The 19,664-nt window shown below is 38.2% G+C and overlaps 1 protein-coding gene across 3 annotated transcripts in view; it reads left to right on the plus strand.

Annotated features, from left to right (window-relative positions):
* Window positions 1–18,820, plus strand: part of LOC135407178 (transducin-like enhancer protein 4) — a 99,317-nt gene extending 80,497 nt beyond the window's left edge. For all 3 annotated transcript variants that reach the window (XM_064642010.1, XM_064642011.1, XM_064642012.1), the window contains 12 exons: window positions 4,518–4,637; window positions 5,184–5,237; window positions 5,877–6,029; window positions 7,262–7,394; window positions 7,698–7,891; window positions 8,082–8,158; window positions 12,082–12,331; window positions 13,425–13,672; window positions 14,623–14,770; window positions 15,382–15,532; window positions 15,858–15,934; window positions 17,106–18,820. In XM_064642010.1, the coding sequence (XP_064498080.1) occupies window positions 4,518–4,637; window positions 5,184–5,237; window positions 5,877–6,029; window positions 7,262–7,394; window positions 7,698–7,891; window positions 8,082–8,158; window positions 12,082–12,331; window positions 13,425–13,672; window positions 14,623–14,770; window positions 15,382–15,532; window positions 15,858–15,934; window positions 17,106–17,213 (1,713 nt within the window). In that variant the 3' untranslated portion in view covers window positions 17,214–18,820. The remainder of the gene's footprint in view (window positions 1–4,517; window positions 4,638–5,183; window positions 5,238–5,876; window positions 6,030–7,261; window positions 7,395–7,697; window positions 7,892–8,081; window positions 8,159–12,081; window positions 12,332–13,424; window positions 13,673–14,622; window positions 14,771–15,381; window positions 15,533–15,857; window positions 15,935–17,105) is intronic.
* The last annotated feature ends 844 nt before the right edge of the window (window positions 18,821–19,664 follow it).

Consider the following 19,664-nt stretch of genomic DNA (forward strand, 5'->3'; position numbering starts at 1 on the left):
AACATAAGTGGAGTGGCTGAGTCTAAGCTCCTGTACTGGTACTTCCATCTAAAACACTGGCATCAGCCAACAAAGCAGTGTTACTGCCTGGTCGTTTCCCTGTGATGCATATTGTATCAATTTTTATAGTTCTTTTATACTTTCAACAGACTTTGTAACAGCAGTAATGTCATTCACATAATTATACCATAATTGACCTTAGCATTGAGCATCCTTGGCTTTTACTGCTGTTTGCTTAATACTTCAGTATGGTCAATTATCTTGTAATTCCCACTTTGTTGGGAATTATTGTTTTAATTATTCCACTCCAAATACATCATTTTGGCATAGTAGTAAGAGTACACATGGGAATGGTCATATTCGTGAATGCTTTAAAGAGTTACCATCTTAAACACGTGGGAAGGCTTTTCATCCTTTTATCTCTAGTCATTACTTTTAACACTGATTTAATTTAATTATTACTTAGTCTGCTCAGGCCAGGTCTTCATCTAGAGGAATCAGCATACGGGGAGTTGGGGCTTGCAGGATTTGAGAGCACTTGTATGGCTGTGCAGTCTGACAACACTGATTTCTGCCACGTTACAGTGTGAGCCATCTATGTTGATGCAATTAACTTCCAGTGGGACCTGGGGCTAAAACAGGGAGTGTTTTTTCCCTTAGCAATTTGAACTGTTAATTATCCCAAATAGACAGCATGCTGGAGAGAATTTTACTGCTGCGTAAGAGGCTTGCATGGCTTTTTTTGATACTTATTTAATTTGCACCTGGATGGCACTGGTACTCCACCAGGAGCAGTGTCCTGCCAGTGTTGGAGAGAAAACAGAGTGATTGATCCTTGTGGTAGGAGATTGTTTCAGTTAACACTGCTCTCAGCGCTGCCCAAAACAAAGACTGAAGCATAGCATGCCATGCTTTACAGCCTAGTGCAAAAAATACTGTGGGTCCAGCACTAGAAACACACTGTTCCACTTCTTAAACAAATTATTTGAACACAGCAATGTGCTCAACCTATCCATAAATATGTATGTTCAGTTGTTTTTTGTCAGCATTTTGTGTTGTATTTAACATGAATAAAAATGTTCTACCTAAGCAGAATAAGAAAAACCTGTATATTTTGCTCAAACACAACGAAATGTAACCTACTTTCACCAAAGAGTATTTTTCCGATGTCTGATCTAATTATTATATGCGAGCAAACTCAGCATTATTTAGTAGGAAAATGGTACTCTTTCAGTAGATTAACACATTTTATTAAAGAAAACAGCAGTGTGAAAAGACTTTATTTCTCTGTAAATGTTAATAGTTACTAAAACAAAGGCTCTGGCCCATTAAGTTACAGTCTCCCAAGTTATAGTGCTGAATCACTTAATTTCTCTGAGTAGCCATCCTATTCCTACCTCTTAAAGACAGCTGTTAGGAGAGCACTGATGTTTTAATCAAGGAACAGGGCAGAATCTGTCAGCTAAACCATTTGCTTTGATGGAGGTTTTCTTTCACAGTCTGCAAATGTAAGGGCCTCTCTTGGAACATGTGGGCCTGCACACTCAGGAACCAAGGTGTAGGTGTGTACAGGATTATATACAGGAATCTGATGTCAGTGGAAACCATGGGGACATTGTTACATCCTGGTATTTATCAATGAGGATAGATCCTTACAAATGTTTATAGACTGAAGAGCTGTTACGAACGGTGGAGGGAACTCAGTACAGGTAACAACGTTGTCCCTTGCACGATGAAAATAAGTAGGCATTACGCCCGTAGGAAGATCTACACCATAGCTCATTGGCTATGTGTATGACATGTCTTTATTACTTAGCATAAGAGGTAAATTTAGATCTGTCAACACCATTACCAGAGGTCTCATAAAGTCATTGATCTTTATGTGGCAGGTGCATTTCATGTTGAAAGAAAAAGAAGGTAGTGCTGCAGAGGTATTGATAGGCTGGCTTCATGCAAGGAAAGGGGGGTGACAGTTAAAACTGGGAATATTTAGATTTTTTCTGTACTAATTGACTCTTGAGGCAAAATAATGTTAGTCCTAGTACACTGGCCTAATTTCAGGTTAGGAAATGAGATTCTGCCTGCTGCCAATAGGTGAGTTGTCTCCATTTGTCTGCTAATGTCAGGTGACATGCTGCAGGAGGATTTTTTCATATTTGTATTGGGTCTGATCCATCTTTAAAGCAATAGAAGCCTTAAGCAACGTGCATTACCCCAATGCCCAATGTGGTGCTCATCCTTTATATACTAATGTTAATTAGCTACTTTATCTTTCTAGTAGGGAACTTTAATTTATTACTTTATTAAGCAGTGAAATCAAAGATTGAAATGGTATCTATAGCACATAGCTAACCAGATTGTGAAAAATGAAATTATATGGTTTCAAATTTATGAAAATAAGTATTTCTGTTTAAGTAAGTGCAGTAGTTTAATTCTTTAGACAACACTCTGATTTGTAGTTTATTGGTGATTATTTTTCTTCGTTTTAAAACAAATTGCTTTCCGTAGGGTGAAGTTGAAAAATAATGAATTGAATTCACATTACAAGCTACTGTCTCCCAAATTGTAAATGAATATAAATGTAATAGGAGCATACTATTAAAGTCTTTTGCAAAAGGCTGTGCTATATCGTTGCAGTAAACAAATATGTTTTTAAAGTCATCAGTTCATTTAATGTTTCTTCTTGGACTTTATTTTAAGGGCTTCTGTACCTACTGCCACTGTTGTCTCTAAATGTCTGAACGTGTTGTCACTTCAGAGCAAAAAATAATTTTGTTAGTTTTTGTCATTTACTATAATAATTGATTAATAATCTGCTTCAAAATTAACAGTATTTTAAGATGTATTTGCTCCTTTTCAACTTATTTTATACTGTCAGGGAGAGAGAGAGAGGGAGGCAGGAAGATATGAAAATGGGAAAGGCACAAGCATTGTTCAGCACTAGCTTTGTTCTAAAATTTTTATTTCCACTCAGTGTTCTTAGAGAGTAATTCACGATTGACAGTCAAAAATGTGGAAGATTTTTGCAAATTCCACCACTCATTAATCTGAGATGCTGTTGACAAGAACTGGAAATTTTAGAAAAAGTGTCGCAGTAGGGAGAAATATTCTCTCACATGACTTGGGCAATAAGGACAGCTTAATTTCTGTGGTTAAGTGTTCTAAATCCTTACCAGAAGCTTGTGATGTAATAAGGAAAAGAAGAAATTTTGTCATAGTGATGGAGCAGAAGTTACTCAGTGTAAGTGCTGATTTCTTGGTTTATGTTCGTGTTCATAATTGTAAAATAAACCAAGGAAGATGTGCACTGAGAGCCCCAAAACAAAACAGCTGTGTAGTACAGTTTTATGTGGAACAACAGCTGTCTGTAGTGTATGGAGGGAGAACTCCCAAACCAGTGTTTCTGGATGAATGTGAGGATCTAAAATCCATCAGTAAGGACTTCTTTAGCTGTTGTTCCTCCCCACCCCATTATATAAGGAGGATAGTGATGGAAACAGTCAGCAGGGTTTCAACTGACAATTATTTTCATCTTCATTGCTGTCATTTCAAATTCTGAAAAAAGCCTGAACACATCCTTACTTATGTACGTTCAACCACTGACTTCAGTGTGAGATAAAGTTTAGTGCACGCTTAAATGCTCTCTTGAACTACAGCCAAAAGCTACTGCTGCTGCTAAAATCAGTCCCAGAGGGAACTTTGCATCTTTCATTGTTTTTTTTTTGTATACCAAGATACAGGCTCCACCAACTTTTTGAAATATGGTAGGAGTTGATAAATGTTACCTGCCTTGTTTAAAGGAGTACAGTAGAATTTTTGGATGACAGTGCATAAAGTACTTGTTATCTTTCTTTCTCTCCTGTCCCTACATGTGCTCTTTAGCAATCATTACTAGATGAGAGTGTAGAATGGTAATAGAATTGCTGAGCCACTACATTTTGTTTCCATCTGCTGCAGACACAGCCTGTGATTGTAAACGGCATCAAAATAAAATGAGTTTAAGTGTTTTCCCCTATTCTTGGCTGCTTCGAGACTGTTCAGAAGCCTACTTCTTTCTTTGGTGAAAATCTTCATTCAGATGTTTGCTGTAGTGTGATTTGCGTTGAGCCTCTTCGTCCTTTTTGATGTACGCAGGCAAACACACACATACGTACACACCCCTTCTTGGACTACTAATTTAACCCTGCATATTTGTAGAGGAAACAAAGCTAAACAAGACCAATGCACAGTATTCATAAAATGACCCAAATTAGCTCTACATTCATCCAGTTGACACTGCAGATAGCCACTGTGGTCATCAGTTGATCTCCTTTTTCTGTCTCTTGCAATACAATGTGCAATTTTTAATATAAGACACTTGATGGGTAGCTATCACCGATTAAAACCCAAAGTGCTATCTATAAGAACAGCTCCAAATCATATTATCAGCTTAAGATGTATTGAGGGGTCGTGACAAATGAACCACTGTTTTGAATAAGTGCTTGATAATGTTTCCTTCTTCTGTTTTTGGACTGCAGAGCTCTTCTGTATCTCCCTCAGCCAGTTTCAGAACAGGAGAAAAGCACAGAAATTCTACAGATTATTCTTCAGATAGTAAAAAACAGAAAACAGAAGAAAAGGAAATAGCGGCTCGTTATGTGAGTAAATTGTCTGCATTGTGCATTGTTGTACTTAAGTGTTCCTCTGAAATTTCACCTTGCTTCCTTCTGCATAACTAATTTTAAAATTGAGGGTCAAATTTTCAACAAGTTCTTGCTGGCTACCTCTAATGTCTGTGTTCGATTAAAGGTTTTCGGTGTGTATGATTGATAGTGGTTTTAACAATATAAATACAGAGCACCTGGAAGCCATGTGACAGTAGTGCTGAACTTTAGTTAGGCTGGGACTTGTTAGATCTGGGCTCGAATTTGGCTCCACTTCATAGTGCAGTGCAACTTTGGATGAAGATTTTCATCGTGTGTCCTTGTCTACCAGTGTAAAAACTGAGAAGAATACTATAGCTATGGCAACCTGCAAAGCAGAAGCCCTGTAGGTGATCTAAATATTCTGATTGTATTACCACTTAAAGCTTGGGAATGGTACATTGCATATTTGTGAGCAGCCTTGCTATTTTTTCTTAATGCTTAAGAGATGTTGGGATATTAAATAAATGGGTTTTAGAACATTGTGATTTGTCATTGCAGGACAGCGATGGTGAAAAGAGTGATGACAACTTGGTAGTTGATGTTTCCAATGAGGTATACACAATGGTGTTTTTTCTACCTTATAGTAATGGTGGTGGGAGTGTCTTCAGTGGTTTCTGTGCGTATTGGTTTTATGACTAAGATTACAGCGTTTGCCTTCATAAAGGAACTTGAAATACATGAGGGAATCCAGTCACGTTGTCTTTCTTTAGAAAACGAATCAGATCTAACATTTATTTCTACAAAGGACTTTTTGTTTCTCATATGAACAGAAAGTTCTCTTGAGATATTTGAAGCCAGCACAGCACAAGATGGGATGCAGCATCTAACAGTATCTTCTAACAGTCGTTTCTTTCACTCTGGCCATGAGTTCATTTATCAGCTTTATCAGGTCTGCTGAGTGCATCAAACCTTTTCAGTCTGTCACCTAAAAAAAAGATTTACTTGCCTATTTCAATATCCATAAATTTTTTTACATGATTTAATGGCATCAAATTTTAGGGCTTTCTTTAAAAAAAAGGTTGTCCTTCATTATCCATCTCGATTTTACAATTGTATCAGCTAAATCAGTCGAGAACAGAAGAAAGACGTCAATTCCTATGACGAATCTTCATTCCAAAGCAAGGACTGCTCAAGACAAACACTAGTGACTACTATGAAATTTTTATGCTAACCCATGTTGCTGATGTTTAGGATCCTTCTTCTCCCCGGGGGAGCCCAGCACAATCTCCACGGGAAAATGGCTTGGACAAGACTCGCCTGCTGAAAAAAGATGCACCAATTAGTCCGTCATCTATTGCATCTTCTAGCAGTACTCCTTCCTCCAAATCCAAAGAACTTAGCCTTGTAAGTGCTTCAAAATGCTCCTGACCCATGATCATATGCTGAAATGCATGCTTACTGGATTTTTTTCTGGACACAATTTGTATTTCCACTATAAATATAGTGCAATATGAAGCATGAATTTAAAATTAGTTTAATTTATGTCTTCAAGGAAGTTTAATAACATAATACTGAGAAAGTCTACAGTCTTTTTTTTTGCAATAGGAAGAGGTTTTCATTGGTGGTGTGGGTAGATGATAGATTTGCTGTTCTGAGAGATATTCTTCTCCTCCTCCATATGAAAAGCTGTCAATCTGAGAATAAATAAAAGTACACAGGGGTTTCTTGAGCTGTTTTCCTGTGCTGTGGTTTATAGCAAATCCAGTTCCCTGCTTGGATGTGATTTGGTTGTTAGCTTTGTTTGAATTACCAGGCTATATACAACAACAGTAATTCTTATTTTCTATCTAAAAAGTAATCTGTCATTTGCAAGAGCCTTCCTTGACTTGCATCACAAATCATAATGCAAAATGCCTGCAAGGGGTCTTCTTTCCTTTCATATTTGTGACCACAGTTAATCACCTGCCTAAGCCGCACAGTAGTTCCACTCTCAGTTCTTCACAGGGCAGGGTACATGATTATTTAAAGAAGCAAAATAAATAAAAAGAAAGCTTAAAGTGAATGTTGTGCTCAGGAAAGGTGGTGGAATGACAGGTTCGGGTCCGGGAGTCAGTGATTTGTCTGATGAACAAGCTTGTCACAAGAATGGCATTGGACAGTCCCTGACTTTACACTCATCACTGTCTCCATCCTGTGTTTCTAGCACCATGCCTGGGCACGAGTTGTCAGTCATTTTGGGGATTTTTTTTCCACCCTTCTTGTCCGTCCAGCAGTGGCCTCTCACAGAAAATCATAATCATAATGGGAGCAGGTCCATGAGCAAAGTGAGACTACTGACAGAGTTCACATATGCTGCCAATTGTCAGATGGCAATGATTTTCATTTACCTCAGTCTGAATCATATGGACACTACTGATGAAGAAAGCTGTGAAGTCTGTAGTTAATTACCAAAACCATTCCATCTTTTTCGGTGTTTCTGCAGCTTCTCTTCATTGCCAAGCACTGTCAAAACCCAAGCCCAAAAGCTAAATATCACTAATCATATGCATTCTGGTTGTCGTTGTCTCTTTCCAACCACTACCTATAAGACTTAAATAACTCACAAACTATCTTCCTTTTTCCTTTTTGGTGACCAGAATGAGAAATCTACCACTCCTGTTTCTAAATCAAATACCCCAACTCCACGGACTGATGCCCCAACTCCAGGCAGCAACTCCACTCCTGGACTGAGATCAGTGCCTGGCAAACCCCCAAGTGTGGACCCAATAGGTTAGTGTCCACATATTTCAATGGTGTGAAAGAGTGGCCATTTGTCCCTTACCAGGCTCCCTTTAGATCTGCAGTGTGAAATCAGTACCTTACAGTTACTTAAATTGGGTACTGAGCTGTTTCTTCACCATTGTAATACAGTGTGTGTGTGTTTCGTTGTTGTTGCCGTTTTTGTTTTATTTGTTTGTTTGGGGTTTTTTGTTATTATGTGTTGGGGTCTTTTTGCTGTTTACCAAACTCATGTTTCATCTGATGGGTCTAGAATGCCTCTGTGACTTCTTTCTTTTTTTACTCCCTCTATAGCTTCAGGTTTAAGAACACCTATGGCAGTACCGTGCCCTTATCCTACTCCGTTTGGTATCGTGCCACATGCTGGTATGAACGGGGAGCTGACCAGCCCTGGAGCTGCCTATGCCGGTCTGCACAACATTTCCCCTCAAATGAGTGCAGCAGCTGCAGCAGCAGCAGCAGCAGCAGCTTACGGGCGATCTCCAGTGGTAAGTGTTTGCCATTAGTGCATTTAGTTTTGAGAGCAGTGTATATTAAATATAAGACCTGTGGGTTTAACTCTAGTTCACTCTCTTTGTGGTTTGGGGAGCATGCTATGGAGAACATGAATTAAACAGTCTTCCCTTGCCAAACTCTTACTTTAATACACCTTTTTGTTTTGCTTGGGGAAAACTATAGGTTGGTTTTGATCCACATCATCACATGCGAGTCCCAGGCATCCCTCCCAATCTCACAGGCATCCCAGGAGGAAAACCGTGAGTATCAAACATTCAGCTTTAAAAGTCAATCATCTGTTGGAAGTTGTGTTCCCTTGCTGGTTGGAATTCCCCTTAGCTGCTGAAAACTGCTGTGTGAATAGAAATAAATACAGCTATTCAACGAGAGCAGGAGAATTACTGTTTAATCTTAAAGTTACATTTATAAATTTGTTTTGAAGACTAGTAGCAGTCAACAGGGACTGGATGACATAGAGTAAAGGAAACAATTAAATGGAAAAAGAAGGCGAACTTCAAATCTGACTGGTTGATTGTCTGTGGAAATGCAAACTGGAATGAGATCTCAGCTATCCATCTCTACTGTACTCTGCTTCTCAGTTTAAAAAAAATTATTGTTTTGTTCACAAAAGCCTTGCGATTACTAGCAAACCTAGCAGCTGCTATAAGCAGTGTGCAGCGAAAGGAATGCTGACCTGTTTTGTTTGATTGAAAAATTATTGTATCATAATATTCAGATTCATCCTTTATGGAATGGACTGTAAAAGGTGACCTGCTCTACCAGGCTTCTCATGTTGTGAGCCTCGAAAGAAGAATTATGGAGACAAAGAACTCTCTGCTCACATTCCTCTTGAGCTAGAGAGGAGAAAAACTAAAGCAGCTCCACAAGCCACATTGATCCAGATTTTATGTATGGGTCATCTAATTCCACTTCCTTCTGACACTTGTGGAACACCGTGACCAGTTCATCCTACAGAGTGTGAAGGTCAAGGGATGTTTGTGTCACTCTGTCTCCAGCTTTTTTGTGTAGGAACGTGTTTGTCGAGGAGTGGTTGGGGTTAGTTACACACTTGCATTTGTGAGTAAATGGATACTTACCTGCCAGTGGGCTTGCACACACAAAGAATTAATGGTTATATGGTGACATAAGCAATCAAGCCTAGTGCCTATAACTCTTCTTGTACATGTGTCACACAAATCAAACCAGGTCCAGATCTCTCAAGCATGGTAACCACCTTCAGTTGACTTTCTACTAATTTTTCCACCCTGTTAGGTGGCTGTGCAAGGGAGGTTTGGAAATTGATGATGAGCTGCTTGGATTAAAAATTCTGTGGGGTACAGATCTTCATCTGATACATACCATGGGCTCTTAGAAATGTCTTGACATAGTGTTCAAGTGTTTGCTGGATTTAAGTTCATCCCTCGTGGAGTCAGTGACCTGAAAAGAAGTGTGACTGGATCTGCTAGGCTTTGCTTGCTGTGGTCTGAGCAATGGCAATTGCAGGGATGCAGGGACTTCCCTGCTTACATCTCACTTACACTAGAATTTAGGGGAATAAAACATGAGGTAAACTGAAATCAAATCAGTTCAATTCTGGTACATCTCCAAGGTTTTTGAATGTTGTTGCTGTGTTGATGTCTCCGTTAAACATTTAAATGTAGCCATCATTTGTCTACCATAGGGCCTGAAATTTTAAAATCTGTGGTTCTTTTAGCATGAGGGCATTGACTTTTCTTCATCTTAAGTGTGGTACTTCTCACAGCTTCCATTCAGGATTGTTTCTCATTTACTTTCTCATTTACTTTCTCACTTACTTTCTCATTTACTTCTCCTTTTCCTTTAGAGGGAAAGTTGTGTAAATTCTCTGCACTGTTGAATATCTTGAAATAGAGTGGGCAGCATGTAGTACATCAGGGATCTGGCCCCGAATAACTCTCTTTTCACTTTGGAGATACATCAACATGTTGACTATTGTACAATATATAAATAGGGAAAAGAAGGAAAAGGTGCTCACCAGGTGTTTATAGTGTCAGTTATTTGTAAGATATTTACAGTACTTCTGTAAGCAACATGTGGTGTTAGTTCTTAGGGGGAAAAAAAAGGCAAGCACTCAATGACCACAAAATAATTACATGTGCTGGTATGGAGTAATGAATAGAGTGAGGATAATGTGAGATATAAGATTTATTTCTGTAATTTTTAAATATGCTCTCTGTGTTCATTATAAGGATGCTAAAAACCACTTTGGCTGATAAAGGTATCATACACTCAGTGCTCAACATGGCTCTGCAGAGTGTGACTGTGTACAGAAATCAGAAAAGAGGATTATGAAATTCCACTTGATTTTAGATGACCATCAACCGCTTTTTTCAGTATCTTACTGCACAAACAGGAAGTAGGAAGATAATATGGAAGATATTTCAGATTTCTGTGGTGATGATCAAACCCTAATTCTACTCCTTTAGGCAGTTTTCTTCTTCTAACAACCACAGAAGTCTGTCGTACTGTTTCCTGAATGTATTTAATGTCAAAAACCAGAGAATGGTGATATGATCTGTCTCTCAGATTTGCCAGAATAAGAAACAGAGTACAGTGTGAGAAAAGTGTGTAAAGCACTGTGAATAGGGCAGAAAGATGAAAATGCCTTTGCATTTTGTCCCACTGACAATTATTGTTCTAGTGTTAATGCACTATGAATCTTAAATGCCAAATTCAGTAGTTGAATTCTGAACATTGCCTTCCTTCAGTGACTTTGAAGCATTAATTAAGGAAGCGAGCTTACAAAGTATTCTCATAAAATGATTTTTTTGTGAGCTCTTCTCATCCCACCTTGTGACAATGAATTTTTCATCAGTACTATGATGATTTTTTAGGTCTAAGGAAATTAAAGCCTTCCATTAAGCTTACCTTGGTATGTGTAGGTGAACCCTCTTACAAAGTCTGTGCCCTTGTAATAGATGCAATGTGTCAGGTAGCATCTCAGAACAAGACAATTTCACAACCTAACTGTTCTCCCTGGAAAATATTTTAAGATATAGCTGTTGATAGGTTATTCACAGGTGGCGTAAGTGGCAGTCACAGAACATGTTCTTTCTCAGTGAGAGGCCTGATTTTGGCAAGAGAAACTGGAATCTGTAGTAGTTGTGTTGGGTCCGTGAAAAAAAAAAACAAACCACAAAAAACCCCAATCCGACCCCCCCCCAATAAAAAACAAACCCCTCCCCCAAAAAAAGAAACCCACAAAAAACCCCCACATAACCCAAAACCAACAACAACAACAAAAAATGAAAACCCCAAACCAAAACCAACAACAACCAAACCTGCTCAAAAACCAAAACCAACCAACCAACAACAACAACAACAAAAAACCAACAAAAAATTCCATTCCAGTGCATTTTTGCTTGTCTGTCATGTCAGCTGTCAGCAACTGTGCCTTGAGGACTTAGCTCTTTGGTGGTGGGTGGAGGTTTCACTGCACCCTATGGTTCAGTGCTGAGCAGTTTTGCTGAAGGGGCTTGGGAGCCACTGTGTGTTTGGGGCAGATTGGCAGCAGCCAGCTGAAGCTGCCACATCAGAGTCAATAAATGAGCAAGTAAATGTCCCCTTCCATGCTCTGCAGCAGCCAGCCAACTACTTCTGTCTTTCAGGGGGCCCTTACCCAACCTTCCTTCCCTTCTCTGCATGCAGTGATATCCTGATCCCCAAGTTTAAGAATGCCTATGCCCCAAAATAAAGAGTAGTGTCATATAGCCTCATGTCATGTCATGTCATGCCAGAAATCATCATTGCATGAGTTGTAAAAGGTCGTTTGATTGGTGCTTGACTTTTTACATTAAAAGATGAGTGATTAGCTAAGTTTATGCTTTGAGGACCATGCTATAGATAAATATTTCTTCTTTGCATGATTAAAATACCTGATATAAGCTAAGTTCATTAGAACATGGTGCTAATAATACCAAGGTCATGTGTTTGATTCCCATACACGCCATTCACTTAAGTGCTGGACTCAAGGATCCTTGCGGGTCCCTCTCAACTCAGATTAGTCTGTGAAAAAGACTGCAAAAAAATTGAGCTAAGGGCACAATCTAAAGGCCTACAGTGGAAACCTGTCTTTGATTCTATTTTCTTAAACAGGCTTGAAGAAAAACTCTTTAAATCACCCCCTATAATTTTTCCCCCTCAGAGCATACTCATTTCATGTAAGTGCAGATGGTCAGATGCAGCCAGTTCCTTTCCCTCCTGATGCCCTCATCGGTCCAGGAATCCCTCGCCATGCCCGTCAGATCAACACTCTGAACCACGGGGAAGTTGTGTGTGCAGTTACCATCAGCAACCCCACAAGACACGTGTACACAGGTGGGAAGGGGTGCGTCAAAGTCTGGGACATCAGCCACCCTGGCAACAAGAGCCCTGTCTCTCAGCTGGACTGCCTGGTAGGTGAACAGCAGCATATGGCAATGAAAGAAGATAGGAGGTTGTGTTAATATTGCAATGCTACATCTTAGGTGCAAAAAATAGTGGGTATTTGAGTGCTGTCATGGTATCAAAGATTGGTATTACATTTGTAATTTTGGTGTTTCTTTTAAAATTGAGGTTGAAGTATATCCCTTCCATACTTGTGGGGTTTTTTCCCCACAATGACTCAAAACATTTTTAATATCCTAAAATTTTATTGGTAGGAGGAAAGATCAAAGACAGCACAACAGATATTGTTTATAAACTTTGACATTTTTTGGCAGTCTTAAAGCTTGATATCCTGTCATGCTTAAAATTGCTGTCTTAAAGCTGTATGCTCTGAGAATATTTGAAGATTGCGTCACGTGTTTTGTGTATGTGTAGGAACGGATTGCCCAATCTTAATGTGACAAAGATTAAAAATATTATTAAAAATATCCCTGAGTGTTATTCACAAATTATTTGAATGTGCTAACAAGATGAACTGTTGCTAGCAGCTTTTCTTTTGTAATTTAGCAGTTCTTGGTAAGATGTGGCTGCATGTTGCAAAGGTAGTAAAATACGAACTGTGCAGCACATGTAGACTTACAATGAATTGCTACACAAGTTGCTACGCAAATGAAGAAAATTACCCAAATATTTTCCTCTGACATCTCCTAGATGGTGGCAGCCAGTCTCACTGGAGTGGGAAGGGGGGAAGTGTGCAGGGAATTTGGTAATCCCCCATGCTGAGAGGCTAATGTGCTGAAATAAACAGAGTATGAAAATATAACTTTCTACACCAGCTGTCAAATACAGCTATCTTGAATTGTTTTGGGCTGGGTTCAGGTCTTTGCATTTTGATGCTAATTAAGATTAAATATCTCTCACTACTGAATTTTGTAGATCAAGCTGAAGTACTTCCCTAATGTCATGTAATTTTCTGGCATTAATACACTTTTATCATTGTCATAAGTATAAATGGCTCATTAAAACCAGGAGGGAATACAATACTTTTATGGATTTCTTCTCTCATGTTAATGCTGTTTTCTTTCCTCATGAGTAATCTCTTGATGGCTTCTGTCTCCACAGAACAGAGACAACTACATCCGTTCCTGCAGATTGCTCCCTGATGGCCGCACCCTGATTGTTGGTGGGGAAGCCAGCACGTTATCTATTTGGGACCTGGCAGCTCCAACTCCTCGCATCAAAGCAGAGCTGACATCTTCTGCTCCAGCTTGCTATGCCCTAGCTATCAGCCCTGATTCCAAGGTCTGCTTCTCTTGCTGTAGCGATGGGAACATTGCAGTGTGGGATCTGCATAACCAGACTTTAGTAAGGTAGGTCGACAGAACTGGATCGTCAGATTGTGAAGAATTAACTAGACACAGCCTTATGTGCACCTTTGCACATATATGCTGTTTTCTCTATGCATAGATGCTTCCAATATTTTGTTGTTTGGCAGTAGCCATGCTAATACCTTGACAAAAATCTATATGATTCTTTGTAGATTTTGAGAGTTTCACAATTCCAGCCCTGTTGAGCAGCTCATAACTATGATTCCCTAATACCAGCTGATGTTGACACTGCTGTAGATTCTTTGAATAGATGGTTTTCTTTGTTTCTGTGCAATAGACTGCTCTCACTCTAATCTCTTTAATCAGAGGTCCAGCAAAATTGTCTTGGGTAAAGTTCTGTGTAAATTACTGCATTTCAAACTTAGCTTCTTAGGAGCATGTGTTGCTGCTCAACACTGATGTACATTAAACTAGGAGCCGATCATACAGAGCTTCTCTGTGCACTGCACTGTGTGTATGTTTTTACATGCAATGTGTCAATGTTGCATGTAAAGTCAGGCTTTTACTTCCTGATATTCCCCTTTAGACCACTCTTTTTTTTTTTAGAACTTTGGTAACCTGCAGATTCTTCCTAAACTAAGGTCATTTTCCTGATCATGTTACATTCCACTGGAGAGAATGAGTATTTTAAGTTGAATAGTGGGTATCACACAGTCAGCAGCAAAGATTTCCAGAGTACCTGACTCTTAAAGTGTACTTTTTGCAATCAAATTAGCACTTGGCTGTCGGGGCTGATTGCTTCATCAATTCAAAAACTTACATGATTGTCCCAGAGTTTATATTAATTTGGGATTGCTATTGGAATCTACATTACTGTTGTCTTCAATGGCTGCATGTTAGGGACTGATAGATAAAGGAAGTATTTTGTATACTTGCTCAGAACCAACTCTTTCTAGTGCAAGAACATGCTGATCTTCTCTCAATATATTCAGGCAATTTCAGGGCCACACAGATGGAGCAAGCTGTATTGACATTTCTAATGATGGCACCAAACTATGGACGGGAGGCTTGGACAATACAGTCAGATCATGGGATCTCAGAGAAGGGAGACAGCTACAGCAACATGATTTCACATCACAGGTTCAATCTCAGAAGCATTGGCATGTTAAGAAAAGTTTATCATGGGTTTTTAAAACAAGCACTTTTTTTGGGGGGGTGAGGGGGTTTCTGAAAAAAAAAAAAAAAAAAAAAAACAGGCTCTAAGAGAACTCCAAAGAATTTTTCACTTAGTGTCATACTCTTTTTTTTTTACTTTTTTTTTTAATTTATTTAATGGGGCAGCTAAATGTCTTTCTGGATTATGACTATGTGACAGATTAGTACTTCTTCTATTAGAGTAATGACGAATCTTTTTATAAAACAAGTGTGTAATCTGTTTCCCTTTCTGTAGACTGAGGTTCAAAAATATTTTATGAAAATATTTTTAAATGCTGTCAGATAAGCTCGGACATTAACTTTTACTTGATTCAGTATTTCACTATTGCAGTTTTAATAGCATTTAATAGCATAGCTTTACAGCTGTGTTTGCATGAACTAATTTATCTTGAGTACTGTTTACTAATTTATCTTGAGTTATCATGTTTATAAAACTGTAGTAGACCAAAAATGTGGTTTTGCGTAGTGTTAACAGTGTAGCAAGGATCTCAAGCTCATTCCTTTACTGACTGAAGCATATGCTGTGCTAATTACAGATCTTCTCACTGGGCTATTGTCCAACTGGTGAGTGGTTGGCAGTAGGAATGGAGAACAGCAATGTCGAGGTGCTACATGTTACTAAGCCGGACAAGTATCAGCTACATCTTCATGAGAGCTGTGTATTGTCACTCAAATTTGCTCACTGTGGTAAGCAAATCTTGATATATCAATGTTTTCCTTCCTGAGAAGTTCATTCAAAATTATCTTTAAATGAAAATATAATGTAGATACTTAACTATAGGGTATAGTTAAAAATTAGGTATTAAATTTTAATATTAAGATTATTTTAAAAACTACGACTGCTTTTTGTATGTACTGCTTATTTTGTGATTGAACATCATAATGCAACCAAATGAAAATGTTACTGTTCTTTGACTATGTGTGAATGCTTTGTTGTTATGATCAATCTGTTTCTTGAGGTGTATTCCTTGAAAACAAAATGCAGCAATAACATTTAAACAATCTGTTGCAGGCAAATGGTTTGTAAGCACTGGAAAAGATAATCTTCTTAATGCCTGGAGAACACCTTATGGAGCCAGTATATTCCAGGTAATAATCTCCTAAAAGCTATTTTCCACATACATCACAGTGCAATAGAGCTGCACATCTCAGGGTCTGTCAGTAATTTAAGGAGTTTTCACATGGAAATGCAGCTAATTACTATATTCCTTAAAGAATTTGTCTGTAATTAGAGAAAGATACGCTTTTATTTAGTAATTCAGCTCTTACAGTAAAGTAGCCCTTTAATACAAAATTGGTTTTAATACACTTCTTTTTCACCATCTTGTACATATTGCTGTAATATTGTACCAACTCATGTCTCCCATAGACAGCCCAAATCATGCTAACAAGAACACATCTCCCTTAAAAGTGATGTTAAAAACCCCAGTACAGCTTTCTTAATAAGGGGTGGATAAGAAAACTTCCTTTGTGGTGCAGCAGAGGCATCTTCACCGAAACATAGCATGATGGGGAAGTGTTTAGCTCTTGCAGTTGAGGCAGAGAAGAATGTGAACATATGTTATATATTGCGCTGAAACAGCAAGGCAAATGTGACAATACATTAACATAATCTCAGCACAGACAGAAAAGCTGGAGGAGATAGAGCTACTGCAGCCCGGTACATCCTGTCTCCCATCCACCTCCTATACACTTGTTGTGCATCCTCTTCCACTAGAATGTCTTCTCCTGTTTGCATCCTCCCTGATAATGTGAATTCTTTTGCGCAAAGCTTTTGTCTTTTCTCTTGGGAAGTAGTGAGAGGAGATATAGTTTATTCTTGGAGTCTCCTTATTTTATACCTGTGGATGGGTTGGGCTTTTTACTACCTACTTCATGTGAATTTGTGGTTTATAACAAAAAAAAAAGGGAAGAAGATGCTTTTAATTAATTTTTATGCAAATCCAATATGTAAAATATCAGTAAATGCTCATTCCTTGTAAAGTATATAGAAAAGACTGCTTCTGTTCATTGGATTGATAGATTATCTTTAGGTCCATAACATTCATTTCCCTTTCCACAGCTGTTTTATCTTGTAATAGATCTTTTTGTGGAACAAATTTGGAGACCTGGTCTTGTAACAAAAGTACAGTACTGATACTTAAATGAGCTTTTGGTGTATTCCTGGTCTATAAACTCTTCCAATTAATCTTGAAGCCCTTCAGGATTGAAGTATCGGAAAGTCGTAATTTCTTTTTTTTTTCTTTTTCTTTTCTTGTAGTCCAAAGAATCCTCATCTGTGCTTAGCTGTGATATCTCTGTGGATGATAAATACATTGTCACTGGCTCTGGGGACAAGAAAGCTACAGTCTATGAAGTTATTTATTAGAGACAAATCTGAATGCAGACAGGACTCCTTCTCCTAGCACTTTGCTGTATATTCCTTTTGTTTTTTCTTTCTAAACTGAAAACTTAAATGCTCATCACAGTTGTGGAATTTATTTTTACCTTCTTAACTTGCTATTGGTTTGTGAATGTTCATTAAGAACTCGTGATACCAAATGGTCAGATATCTATTTGGAAGAAGATGGAATAAGCATACTGAACAGTGACCTTGACTCTTTAATTATGTATTATAGCTGTAATGTATTTATTTTGTTTAAAGAAGGCTTTCTAACAATGAACTGACTTAATAAAGCTGTCTGGCCCGGCTTTAGTTTGAAAAATGCATTGTATACTTGTGTTTTTGCAGGTGGATAAATTGGGGATCTTGGAGAAGGATGTTCAGGAGATAGTTAAAGTTACACTAAATAGACTTGTAGTTTCTATTTAAAAAAAAATAAACTTTGTTATATTTTTTAGTCCTGTTCTTGAATGAGACCTCTAAATGTTATTACAGTATAATTATTTGGTGGGAAGATGCTGTATCTTAACTATTTTAGACTGTCTTGGAAACTTAGGAAATTGCAAACTGTAGCCAGTGATCTACATGCCTGTGATGAATGGCAAATTCAGTTCACATCTAAATTAAATTTAAGTAAGAATGTGCTAATTTATATATTTGCAATGTTAATATAGCATCTTGTGTACAGATTTGTTCTCAATGCTTTTCTGTTGATAAACATAAAGCATTTTGGTGTCAAGCTAGGTTTTTTAATATAAACACCTCTCTTTGTTATATTGTAGAGAGTACAATAAGTTGCCTCAGAGAATCACCTTTGTTACTTCTGGAAACTTTTGCAATGTTTCCTTGAAAATGGGGATATGTGTCTTTGGGCAATTTTTCAATTACAAGAGATTATGAAAAATATTTGATATGTTCTTTGGAAACTGCACTGAAATAAGAATGGATGCCTACCAATATACAAACTACAAAAGCAATGACCTCCAAGGTAGGATTTACAAGAGTACTCATTCCGACATTCAAAAAGGAATGGATTCTCACTGGGATAAGGACTTGCTTTGTTTGCCAGCAGTTCAATCCAAGTCTTGATTGGATGTCCCTAAAAAGGACGCAGACTGAGCCATTGTGCCAGAGACAACGTGTTATCTTTTTATGTTGTTGTTGTTGCTGTTGAACTATGATCTGTGACTTTTTTTTTTTTTGAATGCTTTAAAAAAAATCTTTAAGTCTGTGGATCTGCTGATGTACAGTGCCTTTGCTGCTATGGATCAAAATCAAAAGACCCGTGTAGATAAATCTTATTGTATAAGTAGAAAATTACTTAATTTCATACTAGAAATGGATTGATGCTGCAAGTTAAAATGGACTGTTCATTGAAGTTCCAAATGTGGTAGCAAAAATGGTGTCTTAAGTGCTTAGTGTTTGATGTCATTAACAGTTTCGTAATACTCTACATTGTAGAAAGATTTTGATACTAAACTGTGTCATTGTACATAGTTCTAATGCATTGTATTGACCACCAGTACTTCTATAATGGTAGATTATTGTTTGTGCATTCAGACTTTTAGGCATTAAAAATAAGTAACTTCTAAGACGCATTTTTCTTTCTTTTCCTCCCCTCCCTCATTCTTAATACGTGTGATAATCTCAGTTATGTGTGGAGAATGCTGTCCATAAGGACAACAGCCATTCAGTCACAGAACATGCCACTACAGATACTTTGTGGTTTTGACACTGAGAGACAGCGTAGAGTTTCATCTGAGCTAGTGAAATCAATGAATTTATAGTTTTCGAAGTTACTTGACTGCAGTGATTCTGAACTCTTGGAAGCATTAGCCACAAGACTTTGGCTGGGTCACCTGGGAGTTTGCCACCTCCCATTTGGGCAGTTGTCCACCTGACATAAAGCTTTTTGTTATCCCATACCTTGGAGAGAGTGAAATTGGGGACCATTCCTGCTCACGTGCCTGCTGGAGTATGTAGAGCTCGGCAGGATTTGGGGAGTAGTGTTGCACTGCAGCATCATACCTGGGTTTCCCCGTCCAGACGTAAAATCTGTTGATGCCCGTAGATAGGCTTCTCTCAACTACATTTGGGTTTTAGATCAAGAATTTAGCCCAGCTGCTGTGAAATTAGGACTTGGGTTAAAGTGAATTAGGGCAAATTAATTTATACACTATTGGGAAGTAGGAGGCAGTGGGGGGAAGGAATTATGCTGTCTGTAACAGGAAAAATGGAAATGGAAAAAATCCAAGAGAAATCTGGAATTAAATCATTGTCCCATAACCCATTTCTGAAAAGTGATATTGTGCATGGTGGAAATTCACGGGCAGGCAAGCCTGTTGTCTTGTGGTATGCCAGCCCATCTTGACTGCTGGTACATGAACCCAAGCTGAGAAATGTTTAGGGGTTTTTTAAAATGTCAAAACAAGCCTT

The sequence above is a fragment of the Pseudopipra pipra genome, chromosome Z, assembly GCF_036250125.1.
Source record: "Pseudopipra pipra isolate bDixPip1 chromosome Z, bDixPip1.hap1, whole genome shotgun sequence".
Lineage (NCBI taxonomy): Eukaryota > Metazoa > Chordata > Aves > Passeriformes > Pipridae > Pseudopipra > Pseudopipra pipra.